The following is a 26,922-nucleotide window of genomic DNA, read 5'->3' as shown; positions in this document are numbered from 1 at the left end:
ACAGATAATTAAAAGGTGTGGGTAAAGTTAATAAAAGACAGTTGGAAGGAAGAGGAGATCCAGATCCTGAGCCTAATGAAGTGGATGAAAAAGGGGAGCTCTCTGATGGTGTCAGTGCTGCTGATGATAAATGATTCAACACCGTACATAGGCTCCCTAAAACCGGAACCCTTCTATCATCTCTTGACTCCCACTCATTAAAAGCAAATGAACTTCTGTTTCTAATTATTCTGGAATGTCCATTGTGGCAGAGAAAATTAGTTTAGCTTTAAAAGTCAATTACAAACAAATGTACCATGCAAATGTAAAGGACTGATCCAAGACATTGGAAACAATGGAGTTTCCAAGAGGCCAAGGGAATAAGTGAACAAGAAAGGACTGGAAGCATTCTCACTCATCATGGCCAGCAGTACAAATTCTAGCACCAGGGACCAAACTCTGCTTCCTGGTGTGGAGATGAAAAGTGAGAGTTCCCTGGTCCATCCCATCACAGGACATGGGACGGGGTTCTCTGTTCAGCTGCCTCAAGCTCAAACTCCTTATAGGAGGGGGAGCATGCAGAAGGGTAGGTGCAGGAGCCAGGGCAAGTGCATTGAACTCCGGCCCTACAGTAGTTTCTGGGGTGGGTGACTGTGACTCTTGAAGCCCCAGTATTATAGTGCAGTTTTAACTCTGCCGTCTGCAGATGGCTTAAGTGGTAACCAGCTCAGTGCCCTCTTGGTACCCACGTCCTTGTCGATAGTCCAGGAACAGTTAGGTCACACACAGACTCGAAGGATGAATGCAGGAGTTTTATTGAGTGGTGGAGGTGGTTCCCAGTGGGATAGATGGGAAACTGGAAGGGGGATGGAGTGGGAAGATGATCTTCCCCTGGAGTTTGGCTGTCCAGGGCCATTCTCCTCTCTGATTGTCCCCAGCTGAATTCCTCTTGGTGTTCAGACCCTCCTTCTCTTCTCTCCTTCTCTGTCATGCTGTTCTGCCATTCGTCTGCTCATCTCCTCCTGGAGCCTGGGATTTGGGGTTTATATGGGTACAGGATAGGGGCATGTGGCTGGCCAAAAGGCAACTTTTTGGGCACAAAAACAGGAATACCTGTTCTCATTTAGGACCACTGGTTTCCAGGCTTGAGGGTGGGGTCTTTGCTGGGAAACTGCCCTCTTCCACCCAGTATTTCCCTTTCTCTTGTCCATATAAGAGAGTTATTTCCCTTCCTAACCCAACACTCACCCCTTCTTTGGTTCACCTCTCAGATTTCTAAATAACACAAGGTGCTATTCTTTCCACTGTGTGCATTCCCTCACCTCTCTGAAGTCATGAGCTTCCTCTCATTTCTGTCTTTAGGTTGTGCTGCTCTACGCCTCTACCTACGTCCTGGTGTCCCTCAGCATAGACAGATGCCATGCCATCGTTTACCCCATGAAGTTCCTTCAAGGAGGTGAGCTGGCTTTACCAGGTGCTCTTTCATAAAGAACTGTCCTTTAGTGACTAATGTTTTACTCTTAATAATAGTGATCTTTCTCCTCTTTCCTTCTCTTTCTTCTCCTCTCTTCATTCTCTTCTTCCACCTCTTTCCTCACTTCATGGGTCTGATTGTCTAAAAAGATGTACAAAAGAAAACTTAGATGCCTGGAAAAATGCTGATGGTTCCCATGAACAGCCCAGAGCCACTAAGGAAGGTGGGTGGCTGACCCACTTTGTGACCATTCACCTTGATGCTGATGCTTCCGTCTTTCTCCTCTAGAGTAGTGTTGACATGCATACCTGTCCAAAGAAATGAACTCTCCCACACTAAGCTCTCATTTTCCAGAAACAAACACCTTGTCCTCCTTATCCAAAACCATAGAAATAATTGGAAAGATGTTTTTAATTGATCATTGTTTGGCAAAAAAAAAAAGGAAACTCTCCTTGATCCAGAAATGGTGAGGGATCCCTAAGAAAAGGAAGCAGATAGGTCAGAGGGAAGGCTGAGACCACACAGCCCACAAAAGCCCTAGGAGATGCTGAAGTGGGATGGGAGGCCTTAAGAGCACTTCCTGAACAGGCTGCATAAATGTGGAGTGCAGGAGAGGACCCGAGGCAACCGACAAGGTGATTTCTGAAGTACAACACGGAGGATCAATCACAGTAAGTTTCCCTGGATTTGAAGAGGCAGAGGGGCCCTGGGGAGCAGTAATGCCCTAGAGGAAGGGTGAGTACATATTCACAAGACTAGCTGCCTACTGCTCTGCCCACAATCAGAGACCACTGTCCTCCATACACCCTGAAAGCAAATACAAAGCCAGTGTTTAGCAACCTGTTCTCCCTTTCTCCAGATAACTTCAAAAACTGATAAAGAACCTAACAAAAAATCTTGACCACAAAAATGAGTGCAATCAAATATTATTTAAAAGGTGACAAATCCAAACTGTAGAAAACAGATAATACATTTAAAATCTCATTCCACACAATTTGGATCTAGGGAAGCAAATCTAATAGAAGTAGCAGAATTTTAGGATAAATATAATTAACGTCATCAAGGATCTACAAGAAGTGGAGTGAAATAGGGTAATTTCATTTACTATTGACAGGGGTATAAGTAAACACATCTTATTGAAATATAAAATGTGCAGCCCTTTGATATGACTTCTTGGTATCTGCTCTGGAGAAACACCCACATGTGTGCATGTATACATATGTGATGTATATTGTGGCATTGCCTACAATAGCAGGAATTCATTGCTAACCTTGGTGTGTCTCAGTGGAGGAATGGCTAACTAGTCTATGGAAGAAGTTTCAGTACCTTATATTATTGACTGCATACTAGGTGTCATTCATGATTCTAACTGATTTATACATATTAAATATTTTAATATTCATAATATCTCTGTGAGGTGGGCTCTATTATTATCTGCATTTTATAGGTAAGGCAATTGTTCCAAGAGTGAAAGTAATTTGCCCAAGGTCACAGCTAGTAAGTGCAGGAACAGGATTTGAAACCATACAGTCTGGGTCTAGCTCCAGTGCCCTCAAATGCTACATAGCCTGCCTCTCAATGTGGAAGTGGTAGAGCCATGGGCAGTAATACACATCAACATGAACATATCCATATTGTATGCTGTGTGACAAAAACGATATGCACAAAAATCCATGCAGAATGATAACATTAAAGTCAAAAACTCAAAACAGTGCTAGATACTGTATACAGAAAGATAGGAGCAGAAAGAGAGAACACACAAAAGAAAACACTAGGAAAAATAAAAAATTATTTGCAAAAACACACAAAACTTGACATTTGACCTCACTTCTAGTTATGGGAGTTAGACCAGTGGTGTGACCACCACAGGAACTTATATGCAAGGCGGTCATTTTTACATGAAGAACATATCAATGTGTTGTGTGCAATTAAAATTAATTTATTTTGATCATGCTTGTTATGCCTACTGTACAGCATAAGACATATGAGTAACAATACTAAATTGTATACTTAAGAATTTGCTGGGGATCTGTTCCAAGATGGCTAAATAGGAACAGCTCCGGTCTGCAGCTCCCAGCATGATCGATGCAGAAGACAGGTGATTTCTGCATTTCCAACTGAGGTACCTGGTTCATCTCATTGGGATTAGTTGGACAGTGGGTGCAGCCCACGGAGGGTGAGCCGAAGCAGGGCAGGGCATCGCCTCACCTGGGAAGCACAAGGGGTTGGGGGATGTCCCTTTCCTAGCCAACGGAAGCTGGGACAGACTGTACCTGGGACACTCCCGCCAAATACTGCGCTTTTCCCAAGGATTTAGCAACCAGCAGACAAGGAGATTCTCTCCCATGCCTGGCTCAGCAGATCTGGAGCCTTGCTCACTGCTAGTACAGCAGCCTGAAATTGAACTGCGAGGCAGCAGCCTGGCTAGGGGAGGGGCGTCCACCATTGCTGAGGCATGAGTAGGTAAACAAAGTGGCCTGGAAGCTCAAACTGGGTGGACCCCACTGCAGCTCAGCAAGGCCTACTGCCTCTATAGGCTCCACCTCTGTGGGCAGGACATAGCTGAACAGAAGGCAGCAGACAGCTTCTGCAGACTCAAACGTCCCTGTTTGACAGCTCTGAAGAGCACAGTGGTTCTTCCAGCATGGCATTTGAGCTCGAGAATGGACAGACTGCCTCCTCAAGTGGGTCCCTGACACCTATGTATGCTAACTGGGAGACATCTCCCAGTAGGGGCCAACAGACACCTCATATAGGTGGGTGCCCCTCTGGGACAAAGCTTCCAGAGGAAGGATCAGGCAGCAATGTTTGCTGTTCTGCAATATTTGCTGTTCACAGGCTCTGCTAGTGATACCCAGGCAAACAGGGTCTGGAGTGGATCTGCAGCAAACTCCAACAGACCTGCAGCTGGGAGACCTGACTATTACAAGGGAAACTAACAAACAGAAAGGAATAGCACCAACATCAACAAAAAGGACATCTACACCAAAACCCCATCTGTAGGTCACCAATATCAAAGATCAAAGGTAGATAAAACCACAAAGATGGGGATAAACCAGAGCAGAAAAGCTGAAAATTCTAAAAATCAGAGCACCTCTTCTCCTCCAAAGGATTGCAACTCCCCACCAGCAATGGAACAAAGCTGGACAGAGAATGACTTTGACGAGTTGACAGAAGTAGGCTTTAGAAGGCCAGTAATAACAAACTATCACTTCTCGGCCTTTTGGCTAAGATCAAGTGTGTAACAAACTACTCCAAGCTAAAGGAGCATGTTCAAACCCATCGCAAGGAAGCTAAAAACCTTGAAAAAAGGTTAGATGAATGGCTAACTAGAATAAACAGTGTAGAGAAGACCTTAAATGACCTGAAGGAGCTGAAAACCATGGCACAAGAACTTCGTGAGGCATGCACAAGCTTCAGTAGCCAATTCAATCAAGTGGAAGAAAGGGTGTCAGTGATTGAAGATCAAATTAATGAAATAAAGTGAGAAGACAAGGTTAGAGAAAAACGAGTAAAAAGAAACAAACAAAGCCTCCAAGAAATATGGTACTATGTGAAAAGACCAAATCTACCTTTGATTGGTGTACCAGAAAGTAATCGGGAGAATGGAACCAAGTTGGAAAACACTCTTCATGATATTATCCAGAACATCCCCAACATAGCAAGGCAGGCCAACATTCAAATTCAGGAAATACAGAGAACACCACAGAGATACTCCTCGACAATAGCAACCCCAAGACACATAATTGTCAGATTCACCAAGGTTAAAATGAAAGAAAATATGTTAAGGGCAGCCAGAGAGAAAGGTCAGGTTACCCACAAAGGGAAGCCCTTCAGACTAACAGCAGATCTCTTGGCAGAAACCCTACAAGCCAGAAGAGAGTGGGGGCCAATATTCAACATTCTTAAAGAGAAGAATTTTCAATCCAGAATTCCATATCCAGCCAAACTAAGCTTCATAAGTGAAGGAGAAATAAAATCCTTTACAGAAAAACAAATGCTGAGAGATTTTGTCACCACCAGGCCTGCCTTACAAGAGCTCCTGAAGGAAGCACTAAATATCGAAAGGAACAACCACTACCAGCCATTGCAAAAACATGCCAAATTGTAAAGACCATCGATACTAGGAAGAAACTGCATCAACTAATGAGCAAAATAACCAGCTAACATCATAATGATAGGATCAAATTCACATATAACAATATTAACTTTAAATGTAAATGGGCTAAATACTCCAATTAAAAGACACAGACTGGCAAATTGGATAAAGAGTCAAGACCTGTCAGTGTGCTGTATTCAGGAGACTCATCTCATGTGCAGAGATACACATAGGCTCAAAATAAAGGGATACAGGAAGATCTACCAAGAAAATGGAAAGCAAAAAAAAGTAGGGGTTCCAATCCTAGTCTCTGATAAAACAGACTTTAAACCAGCAAAGATCAAAAGAGTCAAAGAAGGCCATTACATAATGGTAAAGGGATCAATTCAACAAGAAGAGCTAACTATCCTAAATATATATGCACCCAATACAGCAGCAACCAGATTCATAAAGCAAGTCCTTAGAAACCTACAGAGAGACTTAGACTCCAACACAATAATAATTGGAGACTTTAAGACCCCACTGTCAATATTAGACAGATCATCAAGACAGAAGGTTAACAAGGATATTCAGGACTTGAACTCAGCTCAGCACCAAACAGACTTAATAGACATCTACAGAACTCTCCACCCCAAATCAACAGAATATACATTCTTTTCAGCACCACACCACACCTATTCCAAAATTGACTACATAATTGGAAGTAAAGCACTCCTCAGCAAATGTAAAAGAACAGCAATCACAACAAACTGTCTCTCAGACCACAATGCTATCAAATTAGGCCTCAGGATTAAGAAACTCACTCAAAAACACAAATACATGGAAACTGAATAACCTGCTCCTGAATGACTACTGGGTACATAGTGAAATGAAGGCAGAAATAAAGATGTTCTTTGAAACCAGTAAGAACAAAGACACAATGTACCAGAATCTCTGGGACACATTTAAAGTAGTGTGTAGAGGGAAATTTATAGCACTAAATGCCCACAAGAGAAAGCAGGAGAGATCTAAAATTGACACCCTAACATCACAATTAAAAGAACTAGAGAAGCAAGAGCAAACAAATTCAAAAGCTAGCAGAAGGCAAGAAATAACTAAGATCAGTGCAGAACTGAAGGAGACAGAGACAGAAAAACCCTTCAAAAATCAATGAATCCAGGAGCTGGTTTTCTGAAAAGATCAACAAAATTGATAGACTGCTAGCAAGACTAATAAAGAAGAAAAGAGAGAAGAATCAAATAGATACAATAAAAAATAATAATGTGGATATCACTACCGATCCCGCAGAAATACAAACTACCATGAGAGAATACTATAAACATCTCTATGCAAATAAACTAGAAAATCTAGAAGAAATGGATAAATTCCTGGACACATACACCCTCCCAAGACTAAACCAGGAAGAAGTTGAATCTCCGAATAGACCATTAACAGGCTCCAAAATAGAGGCAATAATTAATAGCCTACCAACCAAAAAAAGTCCAGGACCAGACCAATTCACAACTGAATTCTACCAAAGGTACAAAGAGGAATTGGTACCATTCCTTCTGAAACTATTCCAATCAATAGAAAAAGAGGGAATCCTCCCTAACTCATTTTATAAGGCCAGCATCAGCCTGATACCAAAGCCCGGCAGAGACACAACAAAAAAACAGAATTTTAGACCAATATCCCTGATGAACATCGATGCAAAAATCCTCAATAAAGTACTGGCAAACTGAATCCAGCAGCACATCAAAAAGCTTATCCACCATGATCAAGTTGGCTTCATCCCTGGGATGGAAGGCTGGTTCAACATATGCAAATCGATAAACATAATCCATCACATAAACAGAATCAATGACAAAAATCACATGATTATCTCAATAGATACAGAAAAGGCCTTTGACAAAATCCAACAGCCCTTCATACTAAAACCTATCAATAAACTAGGTATTGATGGAACACATCTCAAAATAATAAGAGATATTTATGACAAACTCACAGCCAATATCATACTGAATGGGCAAAAACTGGAAGCATTCCCTTTGAAAACCGGCACAAGACAAGGATGCCCTCTCTCACCACTCCTATTCAACATAGTGTTGGAAGTTCTGGCCAGGGCAATCAGGCAAGAGAAAGCAATAAAGCATATTCAATTAGGAAAAGAAGAAGTCAAATTGTCCCTATTTGTAGATGACATGATTGTATATTTATAAAACCCCATTGTCTCAGCCCAAAATCTCCTTAAGCTGATAAGCAACTTCAGCAAAGTCTCAGGATACAAAATAAATGCACAAAAATCACAAGCATTCCTATACACGAAAAAGAGACAAACAGAGAGCCAAATCATGAGTGAATTCCCATTCACAATTGCTACAAAGAGAATAAAATACCTAGGAATCCAACTTACAAGGGATATGAAGGACCTCTTCAAGGAGAACTGCAAACCACCGCTCAAGGAAATAAAAGAGGACACAAACAAATGGAAGAACATTCCACGCTCATGGATAGGAAGAATCCACATAGTGAAAGTGGCCATACTGCCCAAGGTATTTTATAGATTCAGTGCCATCTCCATCAAGCTACCAATGACTTTCTCCACAGAATTGGAAAAAACTACTTTAAGGTTCATATGGAGCCATAAAAGAGCCTGCATTGCCAAGACAATCCTAAGCAAAAAGAACAAAGCTGGAGACATCAAGCTACCTGACTTCAAACTATAGTACAAGGCCACAGTAACCAAAACAGCAAGGTACTTGTACTAAAACAGAGATATAAACCAATGGAACAGAACAGAGCCCTCAGACATAACACCACACTTCTACAACCATCTGATCTTTGACAAACCTGACAAAAACAAGAAATGGGGAGAGGATTCCCTATTTAATAAATGGTGCTGGGAAAACTGGCTAGCCATATGGAGAAAGCCAAAACTGGATCCCTTCCTTATACCAAAATTAACTCAAGATGGATTAAAGACTTAAATGTTAAACCTAAAACCATAAAAATCCTAGAAGAAAACCTAGGCAATACCATTCAGGACATAAGCATGGGCAAGGACTTCATGACTAAAACACCAAAAGCAATGGTAACAAAAGCCAAAATTGACAAATGGGATCTAATTAAACTAAAGAGCTTCTGCACAGCAAAAGAAACTACCATCAGAGTGAACAGGTAGCCTACAGAATGGGAGAAAATTTTTGCAATCTACCCATCTGAAAAGGGCTAATATCCAGAATCTACAAAGAACTCAAACAAATTTACGAGAAAAAAAACAACCCCATCAAAAAGTGGGCAAAGGATATGAACAGATACTTCTGAAAAGAAGACATTTATGCAGCCAACAGACACATGAAAAAATGCTCATCATCACTGACCATCAGAGAAATGCAAATCAAAACCACAATGAGATACCATCTCATGCCAATTAGAATGGTGATCATTAAAAAGTCAGGAAACAACAGGTGCTGGAGAGGATGTGGAGAAATAGGAACACTTTTACACTGTTGGTGGGAGTGTAAATTAGTTAAACCATTGTGGAACACAGTGTGGCGATTCCTCAAGGATCTAGAACTAGAAATACTATTTGACCCAGCAATCTTATTACTGGTATATACCCAAAGGATTATAAATCATGCTACTATAAAGACACATGCACACGTATGTTTATTGCAGCACTATTCACAATAGCAAAGACTTGGAACCAACCCAAATGTCCATCAATGATAGACTGGATTAAGAAAATGTGGCACATATACACCATGGAATACTATGCAGCCATAAAAAAGGATGAGTTCGGGTCCTTTGCAGGGACACGGATAAAGCTGGAAACCATCATTCTCAGCAAACTATCACAAAGACAGAAAACCAAACACCACATGTTCTCACTCATAGGTGGGAACTGAACAACGAGAACACTTGGACACAGATTGGGGAACATGAGGCACCAGGGCCTGTCAGGGAGTGGGGGGCTGGGGGAGGGATAGCATTAGCAGAAATACCTAATGTAAATGACAAGTTGATGGGTGCAGCAAACCAACATGGCACATGTATACCTATGTATCTAACCTGCACGTTGTGCACATGTACCCTAGAACTTAATGTATAATAATAATTTTTAAAAAAGAATTTGCTAACAAGGTAAACCTTATGTTAAGTGCTCTTACCACAAAAGGAAAAAATTAAACAAAACAATACTAAAGGGGGGCAGGAAGAAGTCTTTGGAGGTGATGGATACATTTATGGCATTTCTTGTAATGATGGTTACAGGAATGTATACATATCTCTAGACACATTAAGTGGTATGCATTGAATATGTATAGCTTTTTATATGCCAATTATACATCAATAAAGTGGTTTAGAAGTTAATTTTAAAAATAGAAAGTATACTTGTTCCCTGGGTTTCTTCTCAGTCATTTGGTGTGTCTGTTTTGTGAAGGTTGAGACCTGTACCAAGTTTTCTGGGCACTGTGCAGCCCTAGTTATTATGATAGGGGAGGCAGGAAATTGATGAGGCAGGGGAGATAGCAGAGACATTTCATGACATAGGTATGCAAAAATGTGTCAATGAAACGTCAAATTCTGTAAAATATTTGTAGAGATTTATTCTGAGTGAAATATCAGTGACAATGGACAAAGCCCTCAGGAGGTCACGAGAATATGTGCCCAAGGTGGTCAGGGTACAGCTTGGTTTTATACATTTTAGGGCGACATGAGCCTTTAATCAAACACATTTAAGAAATACATAGGGTTGGTCCGAAATGGCAGGGTTGGGTAGGGTGGGGTGGGGTGGGGTGGGCGAAGCTTCCAGATTATAGTTAGATTTAAATTTTTTCTGGTTGACAATTGGTTAAGTTTATCTAAAGACCTGGGATCAACAGAAAGGAATATCTGAATTAAGATAAAGAATCGTGGAGACCAAACTTCTTATTTGCAGAGGAAACTTTTAGGTTTTCTCTTCAGGGAGATTATGTTGTAAAATGTTGCTCATTAGACTTAAAGTCTGTGTTGATGTTAACGCTGGAGAGGTATAATGAGACACATCTGAACCCGCACTTCCCATCATGGCTTGGAACAGCCTCTCAGGTTAAATCTGTAAACAGCCTTGGCTGAGGAGGAAATCCATTCAGATGGTTGGGGGGCCTTATAACTTTATTTTTGGTTTACATTCATGGATTTGTGATACTTTTTTTTTTTTTTTTTTTAGACAGAGTCTCGCTCTGCCACCTGGGCTGGAGTGCAGTGGCATGATCTCAGCTCACTGCAACTTCTACCTCCCAGGTTCAAGTGATTCTTGTGCCTCAGCCTCCCGAGTAGCTGGGATTACAGGTGTGCATCACCACGCCTGCCTAATTTTTGTATTTTAGTAGAGATGGGGTTTCACCGTGTTGGCCAAGCTGGTCTCGAACTACTGGGCTCAAGCAATCCACCTTGGCCTTCCAAAGTGCTGGGATTACAGGCATGAGACACTGCGCCTGCCCCTTGATACACTTATTTATCCATCTTTTTGTTTATGCCTAGCCGACTTTAGAAAGGATTAAATGTGGTAGACAAAAGGACATCGACGCTAAAGTATTTTAAGGTGAAGAAATAAAAGTGAAGGAAAAATAAGTATAGGAAATTGCATGAGGGAAGTCCCAGAAAACTTGTTAGAGGTACAGACTTGAGACCCATAGTCAGAGGGTGACATGATGAATTACATGTTTCACCATATTCACTAGGTTAAAAAATTAGCTGTTTGCTCGTGGAAAATATGTCTAGTTCTGGGAGACACTGTGTAATATCATGAATAGTGTCCTAAATTATCAGAAAGGCAGCAATTAATATTATAGTGCTTTTCTAAAGATGTAAAACAATTTATTCCCTCACTACAAAATTAAGAGAGGCTCAACATAAGGTGCTTGGAAAATCCTCATCATCAATAGCTTCTGGGAAAGATGAAAGCTTAGAAACACATTAGCCAGCTCCCTTCCTCTGCCCAGTCCCAACGAAAGTCAATGAAGAAATGTAAAAACGGGGAGACCTGCAACTAGAATGAGAGCCAAGGAAAGAAGCCATCCAAATACCAGAAACTTCTAAGAATTCCCAGCACACGAGGGAGCAGATGAAACACGGAAGCCAAGTGTATAATGTATAATTCAGCCCCCGGGAGAACTCCCTGGCCTTGTAGAGGATGAACTGATACTCACAAGTTTATAGGGTGAGGGCAGCCGGTGAGAACGGGACACGAGAGGTTCCAGGAAACAACGCGGGAGTCATTTTAGTGCCGCAGCTTGTCAGAATTTAAGGGCAGCTGAGAGGCAGGGTTCGGAGTTTATGCGGCTCAGCTGAGAGAAAGCCGTAGAAAGAAGAGATTTCCCCCAGAGTGGCAGGGCTCTCTGGGAGAGTCATGGAGCAGGGAAAAGCCAGGAGGGAGTCAAATGTAGCTGTGCAGGCACAAGGCAATGGCCGCTTAACTGAGGGGAGGCCATATTTTATTTATTTTTTACTACTATTTACTGAAGCAGCAACTCCAGAAAAGTTGACAATTTTAAAGCTCTTCACCAGAAATGAATATGAGAATAATTAGAAAAATATCAAAATAATAAAAAGAAATATGCAGTGTTATATTAAAATGTAATATAAAACTTTGATAATTAAAACAATATAATACTGGAACCGGAATAACACATATAAATCATACAAAATTTCAAATCAGTTGGCAAAAAATGAATTGGTATACGGTGTTGAAACAGCTGTCTGACCTTTTTTCAGAATATTAGATCACCACCCACCATAGCTAATAACAAAGTAAATTTTAGTTGGATTGAAAAAATTAACACTTTAAACATAAAAGGAGCAAAAGAATATTTGGGTAACACCTTCATAATTTCGGTGAGGGAAAGGCCTTTCCAGGAACCATATCAAAAGCAGAAACAACAAGGAAAATATAGTTTTTTACTACATAAAAATTTAAATTATTTATGTAAATAATACATATCCATAAACAAACTTAAAAAGCAAAATTATAAATGGAAAATATTTTTATATAACAGGCAAAGAAAAATATTCTTTTTATAAAGAAGTCTGGCAAAGAAATAAAAACATTCTAATTGAGTAAATGGGCAAAGGGCATGAACAGACTAGCAAGAAACAAAGAAACATAAATGAGACCAGGTGCTGTGGCCCACGCCGGTAATCCCAGCACTTCGGGAGGCTGAGGTGGGTGGATCACTTGAGGTCACAAGTTTGGGACCAGCCTGGCCAACATAGTGAAACGCTGTCTCTACTAAAAAAATACAAAAATTAGCTGGGCGAGGTGGCACACACCTGTAATCCCAGCTACTCAAGAGGCTGAGGCACAAGAATTGCTTGAACCTGGGAGGCGGAGGTTGCAGTAAGTGGAGATGGCGCCACTGCACTCTAGCCCTCTAGCGTTGGCAACAGAGCAAGACTTCGCCAAAAATAAAAATAAAAAAATAAAATAAAATAAAATAAAACCATAAATGAATAGAAAATGTATAGAAATGTTCATTTTGACTACTAATTAAAGAATTGCAAGATTGAACATTTGAATACAAAATTTTACCAACCACATAACAAGATTAAAAGGAAGAATTATCTAACTATTAGGAGAGTATAAGGAAATCGGTACTTTTGTTGTTATAGTGAGAGCCATAATTAGCAGGCACTTTTGAGGGAAATGTAACAATATTTGTCAAAAGTTTATAAATCTTCTGTTTCTAAGAGTTTATCCTAAGGAATAACTAGAACTGAGAAAAATAGATGAATATAAATTATTTATAATAAAAAATGGAAAACAACTTAGATAATAATCGGCTATTGATAAAATTCGAGTATGGTGTAACCATTGGAAAAAATATTATTTATCAGCGCTTTTCCAATTGCACTTCCCACACTGACCCCCAGAGGGCTCATTTTGCTGGCCTGCTCCAGGGCAGATCTGGGAGCTGCTGGCTGTCTCAGTTTCAACCAAAGCTACCTGAGCTTTCAACACTTTCCTATACTGGGTTCGAGATAAAATTATATTTGAAGAAAGGATCTTACTACCTGAAAAAAAAATACCACTTGTACAAGTTCATATTTCTTAACAGGAAAAGATGGTCATAACAGGCTTTTCAGAGGAAAAAAATTAGGTTACAAGGTAGTATCTGTATCATGATCTCATTTCTAAATGTGTAATCTATGTATTATATATGCATGCGTTATCAAAATTTAAGCTTGACGTTTCTGGTTGGTGCCACTATGAATGTTTTTCCTTTTCGCTTATTTTTATTTGCTAGTGTTTCTGTAATCAATGTGTGTAACTTATACGATTTTATAAAAAGGTAAATGAGTTACATGGAAAAGAGGAAGGCTAAGCGGCAGAGAAGTGCAGAAATGGACAAGAGCACATGGAAAAGGGAGTCTGACTTTCTGGGGGTGAGAAACATGAGACAGTCTACCTCATATGCAAACCTGCATCTCATCTCTTCGATCTCGGATCCTTCAGCCCTGAGAAGTCACTCTTCATGGCAAATGGGCTCAGCTGCCTGGAAGGCCATCAGTCTCCCTGCTGTGGCAGCTGCGTCACAGCCTAAGAGAATGGGGCTTTCCCAGTGTAGCCCCAGCACCAGTATGAGAAAAACAGCTCCAAGCCTGTACCCTGCTGGGCCTTTGGGGAAACATCTTCGGAGACCTTGGTAGAATTGATTGTAAAGTATGATTCTATACTCTCTTAATCTGTTTCCCTGTCCATCCCTCTCAAAAGTGAATGCACTGTTCATCCATCAAGTGGAAACTCTGTGGGGCCCAGGAGTCACATGTTGCCCTTAAAAGTGCCCTGGGACCTATAGAAGGAGATGACATTAGAATTCTAACCATTGAAAGAACAAGAGCACAGGGGTCAGCTACTAATGTCACCCAGGGCCATAGAAACCCATCAGGCTTCACACCCCCACTATCAAGAAGAACCCCCTCCAGTCCTATCACCTGCCCTCTTCATCCCACCCTGCTTCTTTCCTAATCTGAACTCCCGCTGCTTCTCTGCACCCCGGGTTTTTCTCTTTTCCTTTAGGGACCAGCTCCCCTATACCGTCAACCTCCTAATAGGAGGCTCCCTCCACCTCCTGCCTCCTGAGGTGGCTGATTCCCCTAAGACATCTCAAAAGCATGCTCCTCAACCTTCCTTTTTAGGTACCTCATGGCCTGGTGGTGGTGAAGACATTTTCCTACCTTTCTAGACCACCTCCAGGCCATTTCTCCTTCAGTATTGTATATACATGCCTGCTCTGTTTCTCTGATGCTTATGCTATCAGTCTAGACTACCTTCTACAATGTCTCCCCCATGTCTGTGCCCATATGGCCATGGCCCTCGTCCAGTGAAGATGTTGACACTATTCTCAGTCTCTCTTTCACCTTTCATACTGTCCTAATCACAGGTGACTCGATGTCTACATAAACTAAGTCTAGTGAGAGGGCTTCACATGGTGACTCACAGAGCTTGACATGTTCCCTGTATTTGAGAGCATTGTGGACCAATGACTACATCACACCTGAGAACATTGAAGAGAAGCTGGTTGGTGCTGTGGTCCCAGCCCAGGGGGCTGATGTAGAACCTGCATCGCGAAGTTTGCCTGAGGCTGTGTTTAAAAAAGATCCTGCCCCAGACATTTCTGCCAGAGAGAGAGGCCTCCCTGGAGGTCACCAGGGAAGGTGGAAGGTCACTGCCCAAGTCAAGCAAGTGGCCACCAGCACTCACAGGAGAATTTCCAAAGGACCCAGAAAAGTTCCTCAGGGGACCAAGAATCAGCTTTGGATGCAGCCAGGCACAGAGAGCACAAAGCCCTCTGATGACGGCAGCAGTCAAGTGAGGACTCTGTCTTCTTCCTCCTCCTGGTTCCCTGTACCCCAGCTCCGGAGAGACCCCAATGTGGATAGCAACCTGGGGGAGGAGGAGGAATAGCAGACAAGGATAGAAAGCGGAAGGGCCGGTACCTCTGCTGGACTTCCTACTTGAAGCAAGCCCACCTAGGGAGAAAAGACTTAACTTGAAATCTTCTTGGGAATTTGGGTTTTTTTATTGTTATCTAGGATTTTAATTACTAATTTTCAGGTGATTATTAAATTGACCAATGTTTGTCACCTATGAGTCATCACTAACATCAAGGGCCTTGAGTTTCCAAATGCAGGCAGGAAAACCTCTCCCCCTGTCCCCAGTGGATTACTGGTTGCATGTAAGGAACAGGAAAGACCTTAATCAGATTGCTATTATAATTCTACCCCAAGACTCCTGCTTGCTCAGTGGGCCAATAACAACTCTTTTCTACATGAATCTAATATCTCTTCTCAGTGAGTACAATTCAGCAAGAACAGAACCCTAGATATTATTCTCCTAAATATTTCAGGTTTGGATTTTAATAGACTCCATAGGTTCCTCTAGATTTTTCTCACTTCCTATAGCTCGACCACAGTCAACGCACTGTCGAACACCACCTGACTCTACATTCCAACCCCACCCAAAGACACACACCTGCTTTCCAAGTTGAAAGTAGGGGAGCAAGGTGGCCTCCTGTTTCTGGAAGAAGGTCCCAGGGCCAATGAGCACAGAAAGCCCAGCTAGGTGAGCTATTAAGACAAGAGCTTCAACAACAGCTTGACAGAAAGCATCACATCATAACAAGGGTGTATTTTAAAGGTACTTGCTTATGTATTAATTGTCTCTCTCCAGCCCCATCATAACCTGCTGAGGTGGCCAGAGCAGGTATTTTTTATTCCAATTTAAAGAAAAGATGAGACTGAGACTGCATGGTTTAGCCAAGGTCAGAATATTGCAACTGAAATCCAGTGTGCAGACATAGCTACCAGGTTTCTGGGCTGGTTTTGAATGCACCCTACTCTCCAGAACAAAGTTCAGTGTTCTTTCTCTGCCTTATAAGTCCACCCATGTTCCTACCAAAAAAAAAGAAAGAAGGTTCCTTCCCATTTGGCAAATAACTCTCAAAAACTCTCCCAGTGCTTTGCAGTGCTGGGTACAGTGAAAGGATGCCACATGGACCAACGGCTGTAGCCCTGCCTGGTAACAAGAGACTGCATGTGGGTAGACACAACTCAGCATTTGCACCACAACTTACCAAATGTACATGGTACAAACTGAGCTCCCTAATAGTGCAGGAATGGATGCGTCAGCATCTCAAGTCAAATGGGTAAATCAGGAAAGAAGAAGCACCAACCTTAGGCCAGGCAATGTTCTGGCTTCTGTTCAAGCTTCCCTTTGTAATCTTCACATTGACTCTGTATGGGGATACTGTCTCCCTGTTTACAGATGAGGAAACTGAGGCTCTGGGAGGTTCTGTGAGGTCCAGGTGGCTGCCCCACAGTGATCCTTTTCTATAGCAGACTCCATTGTGCTCCCAAAAATGGTTGCCACATACCCAGACATTCCTCTCTTTTCTTTGGGCAGAAAAGCAAGCCAGGGTCCTCATTGTGATTGCCTGGAGCCTGTCTTTCCTGTTCTCCATTCCCACCCTGATCATATTTGGGAAGAGGACACTGTCCAACGGTGAAGTGCAGTGCTGGGCCCTATGGCCTGACGACTCCTACTGGACCCCATACATGACCATCGTGGCCTTCCTGGTGTACTTCATCCCTCTGACAATCATCAGGTAAGAAGCTGTCAGGCCAGGACCACACAGTGTGGGCGGGGTGGGGGACTTTCCTATTTCGCCAGCTACTGCTCTCCTCCCCTACAGCCCATTTTTCCTAGTGCCCTTGGGGGAACTGACCAGGCCACAAGATTTTATGTGTAGCTACCATAGGCTAAGCCCAATTTCTTCAAAGTAGAGTAAGGAGAAGAGAATTAACAATTACTGGGTATATAGGGCAGGCATTGTGCTAAATAGCTAACAATTATCACATTAGCCACAGTATAACCCTGTGAAATAATTTCCATTGTCCCAATTTAATGAATAATGAAACTCAAGCTCAGAGTGGTTAAGTAACTTACTCAACATCAAACAGGATTGATATCCAGGTTTTTCTGATTTCATACCATATTATTTCTTTTATATCTCACAGCCTTCCAAATATAAGGCAAATTACCAGTTTCAGGGATTTTGTAAATGAAAAGATAGATATACTTGAAACAAACTGAACACAAAACTCAGTAGTCACTAATATGCTAAACTGTCTATGCAGTGGAGTCAGATAATGGCAGGGAATATATTTTGGAAGCCACCAATGAAGGAGGAAATGATTCAGGTAGGATAAGGGAGAAGTGGGGAGGAAGCAGAGTCTGTGATGACCAGAAATTGGAGTGAGTGTAGAGGCAGAGTGGACAGGTACGCAGTGCCAATGGGACAGAAGTTGGCAGTAAGCTCCTTCCAGTGGTTGGGGGAGGCTCAGTTGTGAATGACCTTGGCAAAAAAGTCATAGGATGTCCTTTGTCCTGCAGCCAATGGTGAGCTGTAGATGGTCTTTCAACAGAGATTAGCACAACAACCTGGTCAAGATAGGATCTCACTTGGCCATGCCATGTGGCAGGATCACCCTCTGAAATGGGCTCTGCATGTGTAGATAGGGTGGGAGACTACAGGAAGAGACCTGGCACATTGTGTGTATCCTTGAGCCATGATGATCCTGCACCTTTTGAGTACTTCTAAGCCTGCTATAGTGTGTCATATAACACACTGTAAGCAAAGGAAGATCAGCCTTTGTTTTTGATAAAGAGAGCTGTGATAAAAATCTTTGTACTTAAAACTGTACATGAGTCTCTGGTTATTTCCTCATAACTCATTCTCATGGAATTACCAGATCAAAGGTATTGATAAAAGATGATGCACATTTTAAAACTTTTGATGCATAGTCACAAGCTGCCCTTGAGAAATGCTGTATTGCTTCTTGGCCTGTTAGCTAAGATCACTTGTAGAAAAGGTATATTCTGGGCAACACCATACAAGGGCTCTTGTTTTCTGCTCCCCTGATCCAATGGAAGGTCGCACTATTACCTTACTAAATCTTTGCCAACCTAAGAGTTTAAAAAGTATTTCATTGTTTTAATATGCATTTCTTTAATTACTAAGCTGGTTGCATGCTTTTCAAGTGTTTTCTGATATGGTGGGAGTCATCTTTTCTTGCTCATTATTCATCTTTAGTCTAATAAAATACTATAGCTGGGAGAAACGTTATCCATCATATGGTCAAATCCCTGAATTTTTCATAAGAGTAGAATTAAGACTAAAAGAAGCTAACTGCCTTGCCCCCGCCCCCTCATCAGAGATTGAGATGGGCAAGCACAGAGTGACCTCAATAGCCAACCCAGCAGCCTTTGCAAGATGGGGTGTTGTTTGGTCATCTCTGCTGAATGGACAACTTAACACCAACACTTTATTTTGACTTATTGCCCTCCACTCCATCAAGCTGAGCTTGAGAGAAAGTTTGAAGGAGAAAAGGTTATTTAGACAACCATCCAAGGTAAGTCACAGCACGTGGGAAGGGGCCCATGGCAGAGGAGACAGGCAAGTGAGCCACAGCAGTCAGAGAGCATTTGGAAGAAAGCGGCTTGTGTCATCCTGAGCAACTGAGGCATCGATTTCAGTGGCAGTGCATGTCCTGGCTTCACTGTTGATTGATTTCCCATCAGCTCAAGAAATGAGCTCCAGTCAAAGTCCCTGCTCAGCAGAGTGGATGCTGCAGCACATGGACCACGCAGCTCAGGTTATCCTGTATCTATGATTTCCCTATTAATTTGGGCTACTTTTTCCACCAGGACTTCTCAAACTTGCCTATGGGCTAGCTAGTGTGTTTTCCCCTTGAAAGGGCAAAATACAATGTGTTTGCTGATTGAGGGAAATGATTTCAAAAACTGGTTTCCCTCAGCTCTCACCAAGCTAAAGTCTCTGTAAGGCCTGATCCTAGCTCCTTTCTTCCAGCTGTGACAGTCATGAAAACTCAGCCATGGCCTCCAGCCATCCTTGAGCTTCTCTGAAGCATTTCCTACCTGACAAGAGGTTCCTCTTCCATCACCTTCCCTCTTTCGTGGCTCCCCGCTGCTGAAGAAAGAACTTCTCTCAGGGGTACTAACATCCTCCACCTCCTTCAGCAACAACTATCTTCTCAAACAAGACCAGGCCCTGGGCGGGGGAGTTTTGTGAGGAACTTGTTTGCAACTAGTACCTGGCATAGGTGCTACAATTTCATCTCAGAGATAAGGTTCAACTCTTATTCTTTCTTTATTACCTATATTCTGGCCCCCTGGGCTCAATTCTCTGAGTAAGGTTAAATTCTTCATTTCAAGCTTAAATAGACAAAGAAAACAGCGCAAGGAAAGTGTTCGCTCGTGTTCACCATGCCTCACTGTCCTTCATGCATGCTACATATGCTACATTTACCAAATTGACAGAAAAGAAAAACATATCTTAGTTGTTTTATTTTGCATTTCTTTCATTACAAATGAGATTAAATATATTTTATATGTTTGTTTCTTTTAAAGTATTTATTAGGTTGGTGCAAAAGTAATTGCAGATTTTGCCATTGAAAGTAATGCCACTTTTCTTGTTTAAATGTTTTTATTTTCTCTATTCTCTATCTTTAGAAATTATTTATACAATAACCTTTTTCTTTTTGCATATGTTGCAAATATTTCTCCTAATTTGTCATTTGCCTCATATTGAGTATGGTTTTATTTTGTTTTTGATTATTAATAGTAGTGATTGACGTAATTAAGAAAAAAAGAAAAAGCACAAATAACTAACTCAGCAGCTTTTCTGCCACAAATACCTCATTGTTTTACTTATTGCCCAGCTTCGTATGCATTTAAGTATCTGCTAGGACAAGATCTACTTGTCTTTTTCAAAGATTCCCTGGCTGCTTCATGGGGAGCTGCTGATGCCTCACCTGCACTCCCAGCTCCAGCCATGGAACAAACACCCCTCTGGCCCATGTGCATCACTCCCATGCCTGAACACTCTGCCAAACTCACCTTGCCTTGTTTCAGCCAACTAGTTCACATCCCTCGTGTCTCATTTCCAATACCAACTCCACAGTAGAGCTTCCCTTGCCAACCCTGGACCAAGAGGCACCTCAGGTCCTCACTCCCTAACCTCCAACTTTACTTTGTCCATGTCATCATTTAGACTTCATGGCAGTGTGACTGTATCTCATGAGTGCGGGGACTGTGGCCTCTTCATTTCCAGATTTCACATCCAGCACACACTAAACAGTTGGTGAATATTAGATTGAATGAATAACGCAATAAATTGCACCAAACAACAGATGTGTCATGTCACTCTCTCTACTCTTTCTCTCCCTCTCTCATTCTCTCTCTCTCTCTGTCTCTCACACACATACACACACACACACACACGAACACAAACACACGTGTACACGTACTGCTAATATAGAAATTTCGGGCTATCTAATGCCTACATCAGTTTTTGGCATATGATAGCTCCTCCATAAATATATGTGAGAAGAAAGGGAGAAAAGAAAGAGGAGGGGGGAAGAAAGACAGGGAGGGAGGGAAAGAGAGAGAGAGAGGCAGTTGTATTGTTGGTGGCAAACTCTCATGAGAGCTGTGTATGAATAATGATGTAGCTGTTCCATCATCCACTAAATCAGGCTCCCAGGAGTTGAAACCATAGTGACTGACAGCAAAGGCAATACGTTGTTTTTCTGGGTCAAAACAACAGGAGTTGTTTTGAAATTCACTTGACATAACTGTCTAATTGTTGCTGGGGAGGTTATTAGCCCTGGTGTAATTGCTTTACTTTAGCTGTCCTTATTTTCTTGCTACCTAATTGATTTTTCATTCTCTTATCATTTTCACCTCTGTAAGATAATGGTAGAAGCAGAAGAGATTCATGACCGACAATTGCAAAAAAAAAAAAAAAAGTGGAAAAAAGCACATTAGTCATGGATCATTGATTTGTCATATGTGAGAAAAATTCATTTATTTTGCTTAGGAAATGGGATCACATTGTGGGAAATCCCCATGCCAGGTTGGTGCAGCCCTGCAGATAGAATACATGGCCATGGTGGGTAAAAGGGCCCCAGGGACCTGGCCAGCACTGTCCATGGACATGAGGTGTGAGGTCAAAGAGGATCACAGGGCCCACAATAAAAGTAGTCATCAGAATGAATAAAGAGAGATTGTAAGGTCTCCACTAATGCTGAAAACCTGGATGGAGAGGAAGGTACAGATTATGGAGTCATTTTGCAGGGACAATCCACAAAACTTATCTGCAATCTGATTGATCACATAAAGGAAAAAGGAAAAGAGACAAAGCCAAGTGTGGTGACTCACACCTGTAATGTCAGCACTCTGGGAGGCTTAGGCAGGTGGATCTCTTGGGCCCGGGAGTTCAAGACCAGCCTGGCAACATGGTGAAACCCTGTCTTTATAAAATATACAAAAATTAGCTGGACATGGCGGCGCACACTGGTAGTTCCAGCTATTCAGGTGGCTGAGGTGGGAAGTCAAGGCTGCAGTGAGCTACAATCCCGACACTGCACTCCAGCCTGGGTGACAGAGCAAAACCCTGCGTCCAAAAAAAAAAAAAAAATGGTGACAAACAGCAACGCAGATGTCTCTTTGATGCTTGATTGCTACGCTCAGAGAAGTAGCCTGATTTGGCAATAATACCCTAGTTATTAGGTGTTCGCCATGCTAACAGAAAAGCTGGTACTGGTTCTTACTCATCTGATTGGCCCTAAGTAAAAAGAGGGGTGACTTAGGCCCAAATCCCTAAAGCATAAGACATTTCTTAACTTTTCCCCTGTGTACATGGTTGATAGCCATAAATATTTGAATTATTGGTCAATTAAATACTGGGGTTGCAATTGACATAACCATTAACTTTCCATGGTGGGTATAACCTTACCTTGCACAGTATTTCACTTTCTGGGGAAGAAGTTTCCCTGTTCTAGCAAATATTCAACTTAGGGTTGAACTCACTAATAACATTTTTCTCATTTTTTCTTTACTGCAGGCATACAAATTGTAAAAATAGTCCCTGGGCAATTATATAAGAAAGAATGGAGATGCTCCAAAAAAGTCCCTGAGCTTTCCTGGAGCACTCGGAGAGGTTCGCTCAGCAAGAATGGGAAAAGGCAATAAGAAGCAGAGATTTTAACATTGCCATTAATTAAGTTATATTCTAAAGATCATTAAAAGCAATTAGTGCTTTGTCGGCTACTGCAAACTGAAGCTCTGATTTTTTTTTTTTAACTAATAATTCTCAAGAGAGAAAATACGCAGTTTTAAAATAAAGCATTGCTTTGTCCCAAAGTTTTTAGTCAAGGTTCTTAATGTAGTCAAAATATCAAGTAATATTAAAGAAGAGAAGTTTTTATATTTATCAACGAGTATCTAGGATACAAAACTTGCTGACACTTTTGAATCATTAACACTTTGTTTTCCTGTTAGGTACGGATTAAATCATGTAAGAATTGGTGTGATATAGTGCAAAAAATAGGCAAAAAAAGAGGAGAAAGGAAATTAGTCTCCACTAATTTTCCAGCACTGTACTTGGCACTTTAAATATTGTCACATCTGATACTCAAAAAGTTCGAGAGGTCTGTATTGTTAACACCATTTTGTAGAACCTCAACTGAGGCTCAGTGTAGTAGTTATCTATTACTGCATTACAAATCACCACAAACCTAGTGACTTAAATCAAGATACGTTTGTTATCTCACAGTTTCTGTGGGTCAAGAATCTGGCCATAGCTTAACTGGGTCCTCTGCTCAGGCAAGGCAGCCATCAAGTTGTTTATCCAGGGCAGGGGATCATCAGAGGCTGGACTGGGAAAGGCTCTTTTCCAAGCTCCCTTAGGTCCTTAGCAGAATTCATTTTCTTGCAGCTGCGGGATTCATGGCACCTTGCTTTTTCAAAGCCAGCAATGGGTAGAGACACCAACAAGAGAGGCACTACATTCTATGTAATCAGTCCCATCCCCTTTGCCACATTGCATTGATTAGACGCAAGTCACCTGCTCTTCCCACACTAAAGGGGTGAGGATCAACAAAGCCCATGAATGCCAGAATCAGGGATCATAGATGTCACTAAAAGACTGTCTGAAGTCAGGACTATACAACAGGCAAGTAGTAGAGGAGACCCAAGTTTTTCTGACTCTAAGGCCTGTTTTTGGATTCTAATCACAACTCTCCCTCAAACCATTTGGGTTACCTTGAGGAAACTGCATAACTTTACCAGGTCTTAGCCTCCTCACTTAAGAAAGAAGTAACTCCATCCAGTGGATCCTCATGGTCACTTTCAGTTGTGATTCTATAAACAGCAAGTGTAACAGGGCAGGCATGGTTAAAAGATCCGTCCCTTCACACCTTGCACTCGGGGAGGTGGGAGTGGTCTTCTCTGTGTCCTCACAGTAGGGATCCACCAGCCACTTTAATACTACCTTTGGTTCTTTCTGCAGCATCATGTATGGCATTGTGATCCGAACTATTTGGATTAAAAGCAAAACCTACGAAACAGTGATTTCCAACTGCTCAGGTAAGTCTCTACTCTGCATGGCCCAATTCTTCGCTAATTTGCTTCTCCAGAGGTTTTCTTCTAGCAAATGTGAGCTAGGGACTCCTTGATACACAAGCATACAGGATCATATCAGGACCCAGCCGGCAGACCAGACCCACCAAAGGCTGTCACAGGCAGGCTCTGTCTTCCCCCATGTGACCTCCCTGAAATCTAGGAGAGGGAAGGGGGCACTTTGGACCTGGCCAAGCTATGCCAGCAGAGAGTTAGCCTTTGACCTAGGATCCAAGGGTTACCCCAGCCTCAGGTCTGGCAAAGAAGCACCTTGGAGGACACAGATATGAAAAGACAGAGTGTCCAAGGAGGACATCACACCTTCAGCAAAGATGAGGATAGGCTTTTCTGATTGGCTTGAATTTTCAGATATATAAAGCTGCCATCTGTCCATAGAACAATCTTGGACCCTAAGCCAGTAAAGGCACGGTGGTCCATGCTTTCCCAGCTGTCACACCAATTCAAACCAGATGAAGCCTAAGACCACCTACTACAACTCTTCCCCAAATTCCTTCTCAGTAAACCTGAATGCAGAGCCCCTCATACGCAATAGACTCTGAGCCCTGGAAGCCTACCCTGCTTCCCAGGAAAACATTACTGGACCTGACCAAGATCAACCTGGAGAAAACACAGCAAACCAAGGGGCCAAAAGAAGAAAGGGCTTCTAGTTTTCTGTTGTTATAATGTGATAGCTCTGCAGAAGAAGACTGGCTCTGCTCAGCTTTCACACCCCTCCCATTCCTTGTGCACACACATACACACAACATAGGCTCATATACACAAATACACACACCTTCACACACTCAGTCTCACACACACTAACAATGCATACTCACACCTATATGCACTCACACAAGGACAACAAGCTATACCACAAATATCTGGAATAAGAAGAGCTACTTTCTGTTCCACATGTGCCACTAAGAGCTGTGCCACCTGGCAAAGTTATGTAATACCTGGGCTCCAAGAGGTTAAAATAAGGGGATAGACTGGATTCTCCCTAAGTCCCCCGCTTTTCAGACTGTGAGCTAACTTTTGTTGGACCAAGACAGAGCTTGTTTTCTCCCTCTTAAAGCTACTTTTTCGAATAAGACTGTGAGGCCACCAAGAGGATGCACAAGTATTATCAGGCACTGATAACCTGTGTCTCTTTCCCTAGAGGTGTGAGTGGAGATATATAAGTCTGGGTTCTTCACCTGAATTCAGTTCAATTCTTCTGTGCTCTTCTGCTTTTCAGGAGTGGTACAAGGGACCGGAAATGACAAACGAATGAATAGCATGTTTCCTGACTATAGGCAGCTTACAGTCTAGGGCTTTGGGTCTTCGCCCTGGCTACACAGTAGAATTGCCTGGGGAGCTTTTAAAATGCACCAAAACCCAGACACCGTTCCCTGAGAGATTCTGATTCACTCCATCTGGAGTGGAGCATGGACATTATTATTTCGGAAAAGCTCTTCAGGCATTTTTAATGTTCAACCAGGTTTGACAGTCTGGTCCAGTGAGACACAGAGTCATAGGTGGCTGACCTTCACACTGACTGACCAGTGTAACCAAGAGATGTGCTTAGGCTGCTTGGAAATTTTCAACCCACGAAGACCCAGTCATTCAGCTTGGGCCTAATTCCAGCCCCCATGCAGATCCTAGTGCTTCCCTTCCACTGGTACAGTGGTGCAGTCTCCACACCCTGGTTTTTCTGGAAGAGCAAAAGCAATCAGAGAGAATAAACACAAGTGAATTCATTCTATTCAGTGCAATTGGCTTTGATTAAAAGTTAGAATATCTGTCTGAAAAAAATTGGATGAAGGCATCCTTCCTCTATCAGGTATCAAATAAATGCAGTAAGTACTATAATTATAATACTAAAATCATTGAAAGAGAATTATATGGACAGGGAAATCCAACCGAACAGAAATGCTAAAGGAAACCTCAGGAATTTAGAATGTGATGAAGTATTTTAAAATAACAGAGAATTAGAAACTGTTTAATTACTAATGTTGAGACAACTGCCCATATGGAAACAATCATATATTAGATTGTTGTATCGTATGCTACAAGGAAATACACTCCTTATGAAAGGAAGAACAAAAGATAGAATGAGGGAGAAAGAAAGAGTGAGAGAGAAAGAGTGAGGAAAGAAAAGAAGAAAAGAAAGAAAGAAAAAGAAAGAAAGAAAGGAAAGAAAGAAAGGAAAGAGAAAGAAAGGAAAGAGAGAGAGAGGGAGGGAGGAAGGAAGGAAGGAAAAGAAAGAAAGGAAAGGAAAGATGGGGAGAGGAAGAGAGGCAGAGAGGGGGGAAAGAAAGAGAAAGAAAAAAATATAAGAAATATTGTTTATAATCATGAAAAACTGAAAAGATCTGAATATCCTACAATGAAGGAACTGAGTATAATAATTATATAGCCGTACAATTAAATATTACAGCTCTAAAAATTATTATATAGAGTGTACTTATTGCCATAGAAATATTTCTCCAATATATTACACTAAGAAAAAGAAAGCAGCATGGTATCCCTTTTATAGATACGTGCACATATTTTTACTTAGCAGAATATATATGTGCCTGTATAGATAGATGATAGCTAGAGAGAGGGAGATGGAAAATATCAAGAAGCTAAATGTTATCAATGTTATTGCAGTTATCTCTAAGAGGTCGAATTTTAGTTGATTTTTATTTTCTTCTATTTTCCACTTAGCCATATGTTAATTTTTCTACAATTACCTAAATCATACAATTGAAACAATAGCCCTGTGGCCCTTTAGCCTGAGTAAACAGCCAATATTATCCTAGATGTATATATGTATATTCCTTTTTTAAAACCATCAAGTCAGGCCCCTCAAAACATATATTTGCCATGCACTTCTCTGTATAA

At 41.6% G+C, this 26,922-nt stretch overlaps 1 protein-coding gene across 5 annotated transcripts in view; it reads left to right on the top strand.

Moving 5' to 3' along the window:
- Positions 1-26,922, top strand: part of NPSR1 (neuropeptide S receptor 1) — a 212,282-nt gene that overhangs the window by 148,519 nt on the left and 36,841 nt on the right. For 4 of the 5 annotated variants that reach the window (XM_055293450.1, XM_063609678.1, XM_055293447.1 and 1 more), the window contains exons 4-6: positions 1,342-1,435; positions 16,975-17,176; positions 23,945-24,021. In XM_055293450.1, the coding sequence (XP_055149425.1) occupies positions 1,342-1,435; positions 16,975-17,176; positions 23,945-24,021 (373 nt within the window). The remainder of the gene's footprint in view (positions 1-1,341; positions 1,436-16,974; positions 17,177-23,944; positions 24,022-26,922) is intronic. The other variant, XM_055293451.1, reaches the window with a different exon arrangement.

Source organism: Symphalangus syndactylus, chromosome 9, assembly GCF_028878055.3.
Source record: "Symphalangus syndactylus isolate Jambi chromosome 9, NHGRI_mSymSyn1-v2.1_pri, whole genome shotgun sequence".
Lineage (NCBI taxonomy): Eukaryota > Metazoa > Chordata > Mammalia > Primates > Hylobatidae > Symphalangus > Symphalangus syndactylus.
Note: the sequence above shows the minus strand (reverse complement) of the source record. Positions and strands in the feature narration are given on the sequence as shown.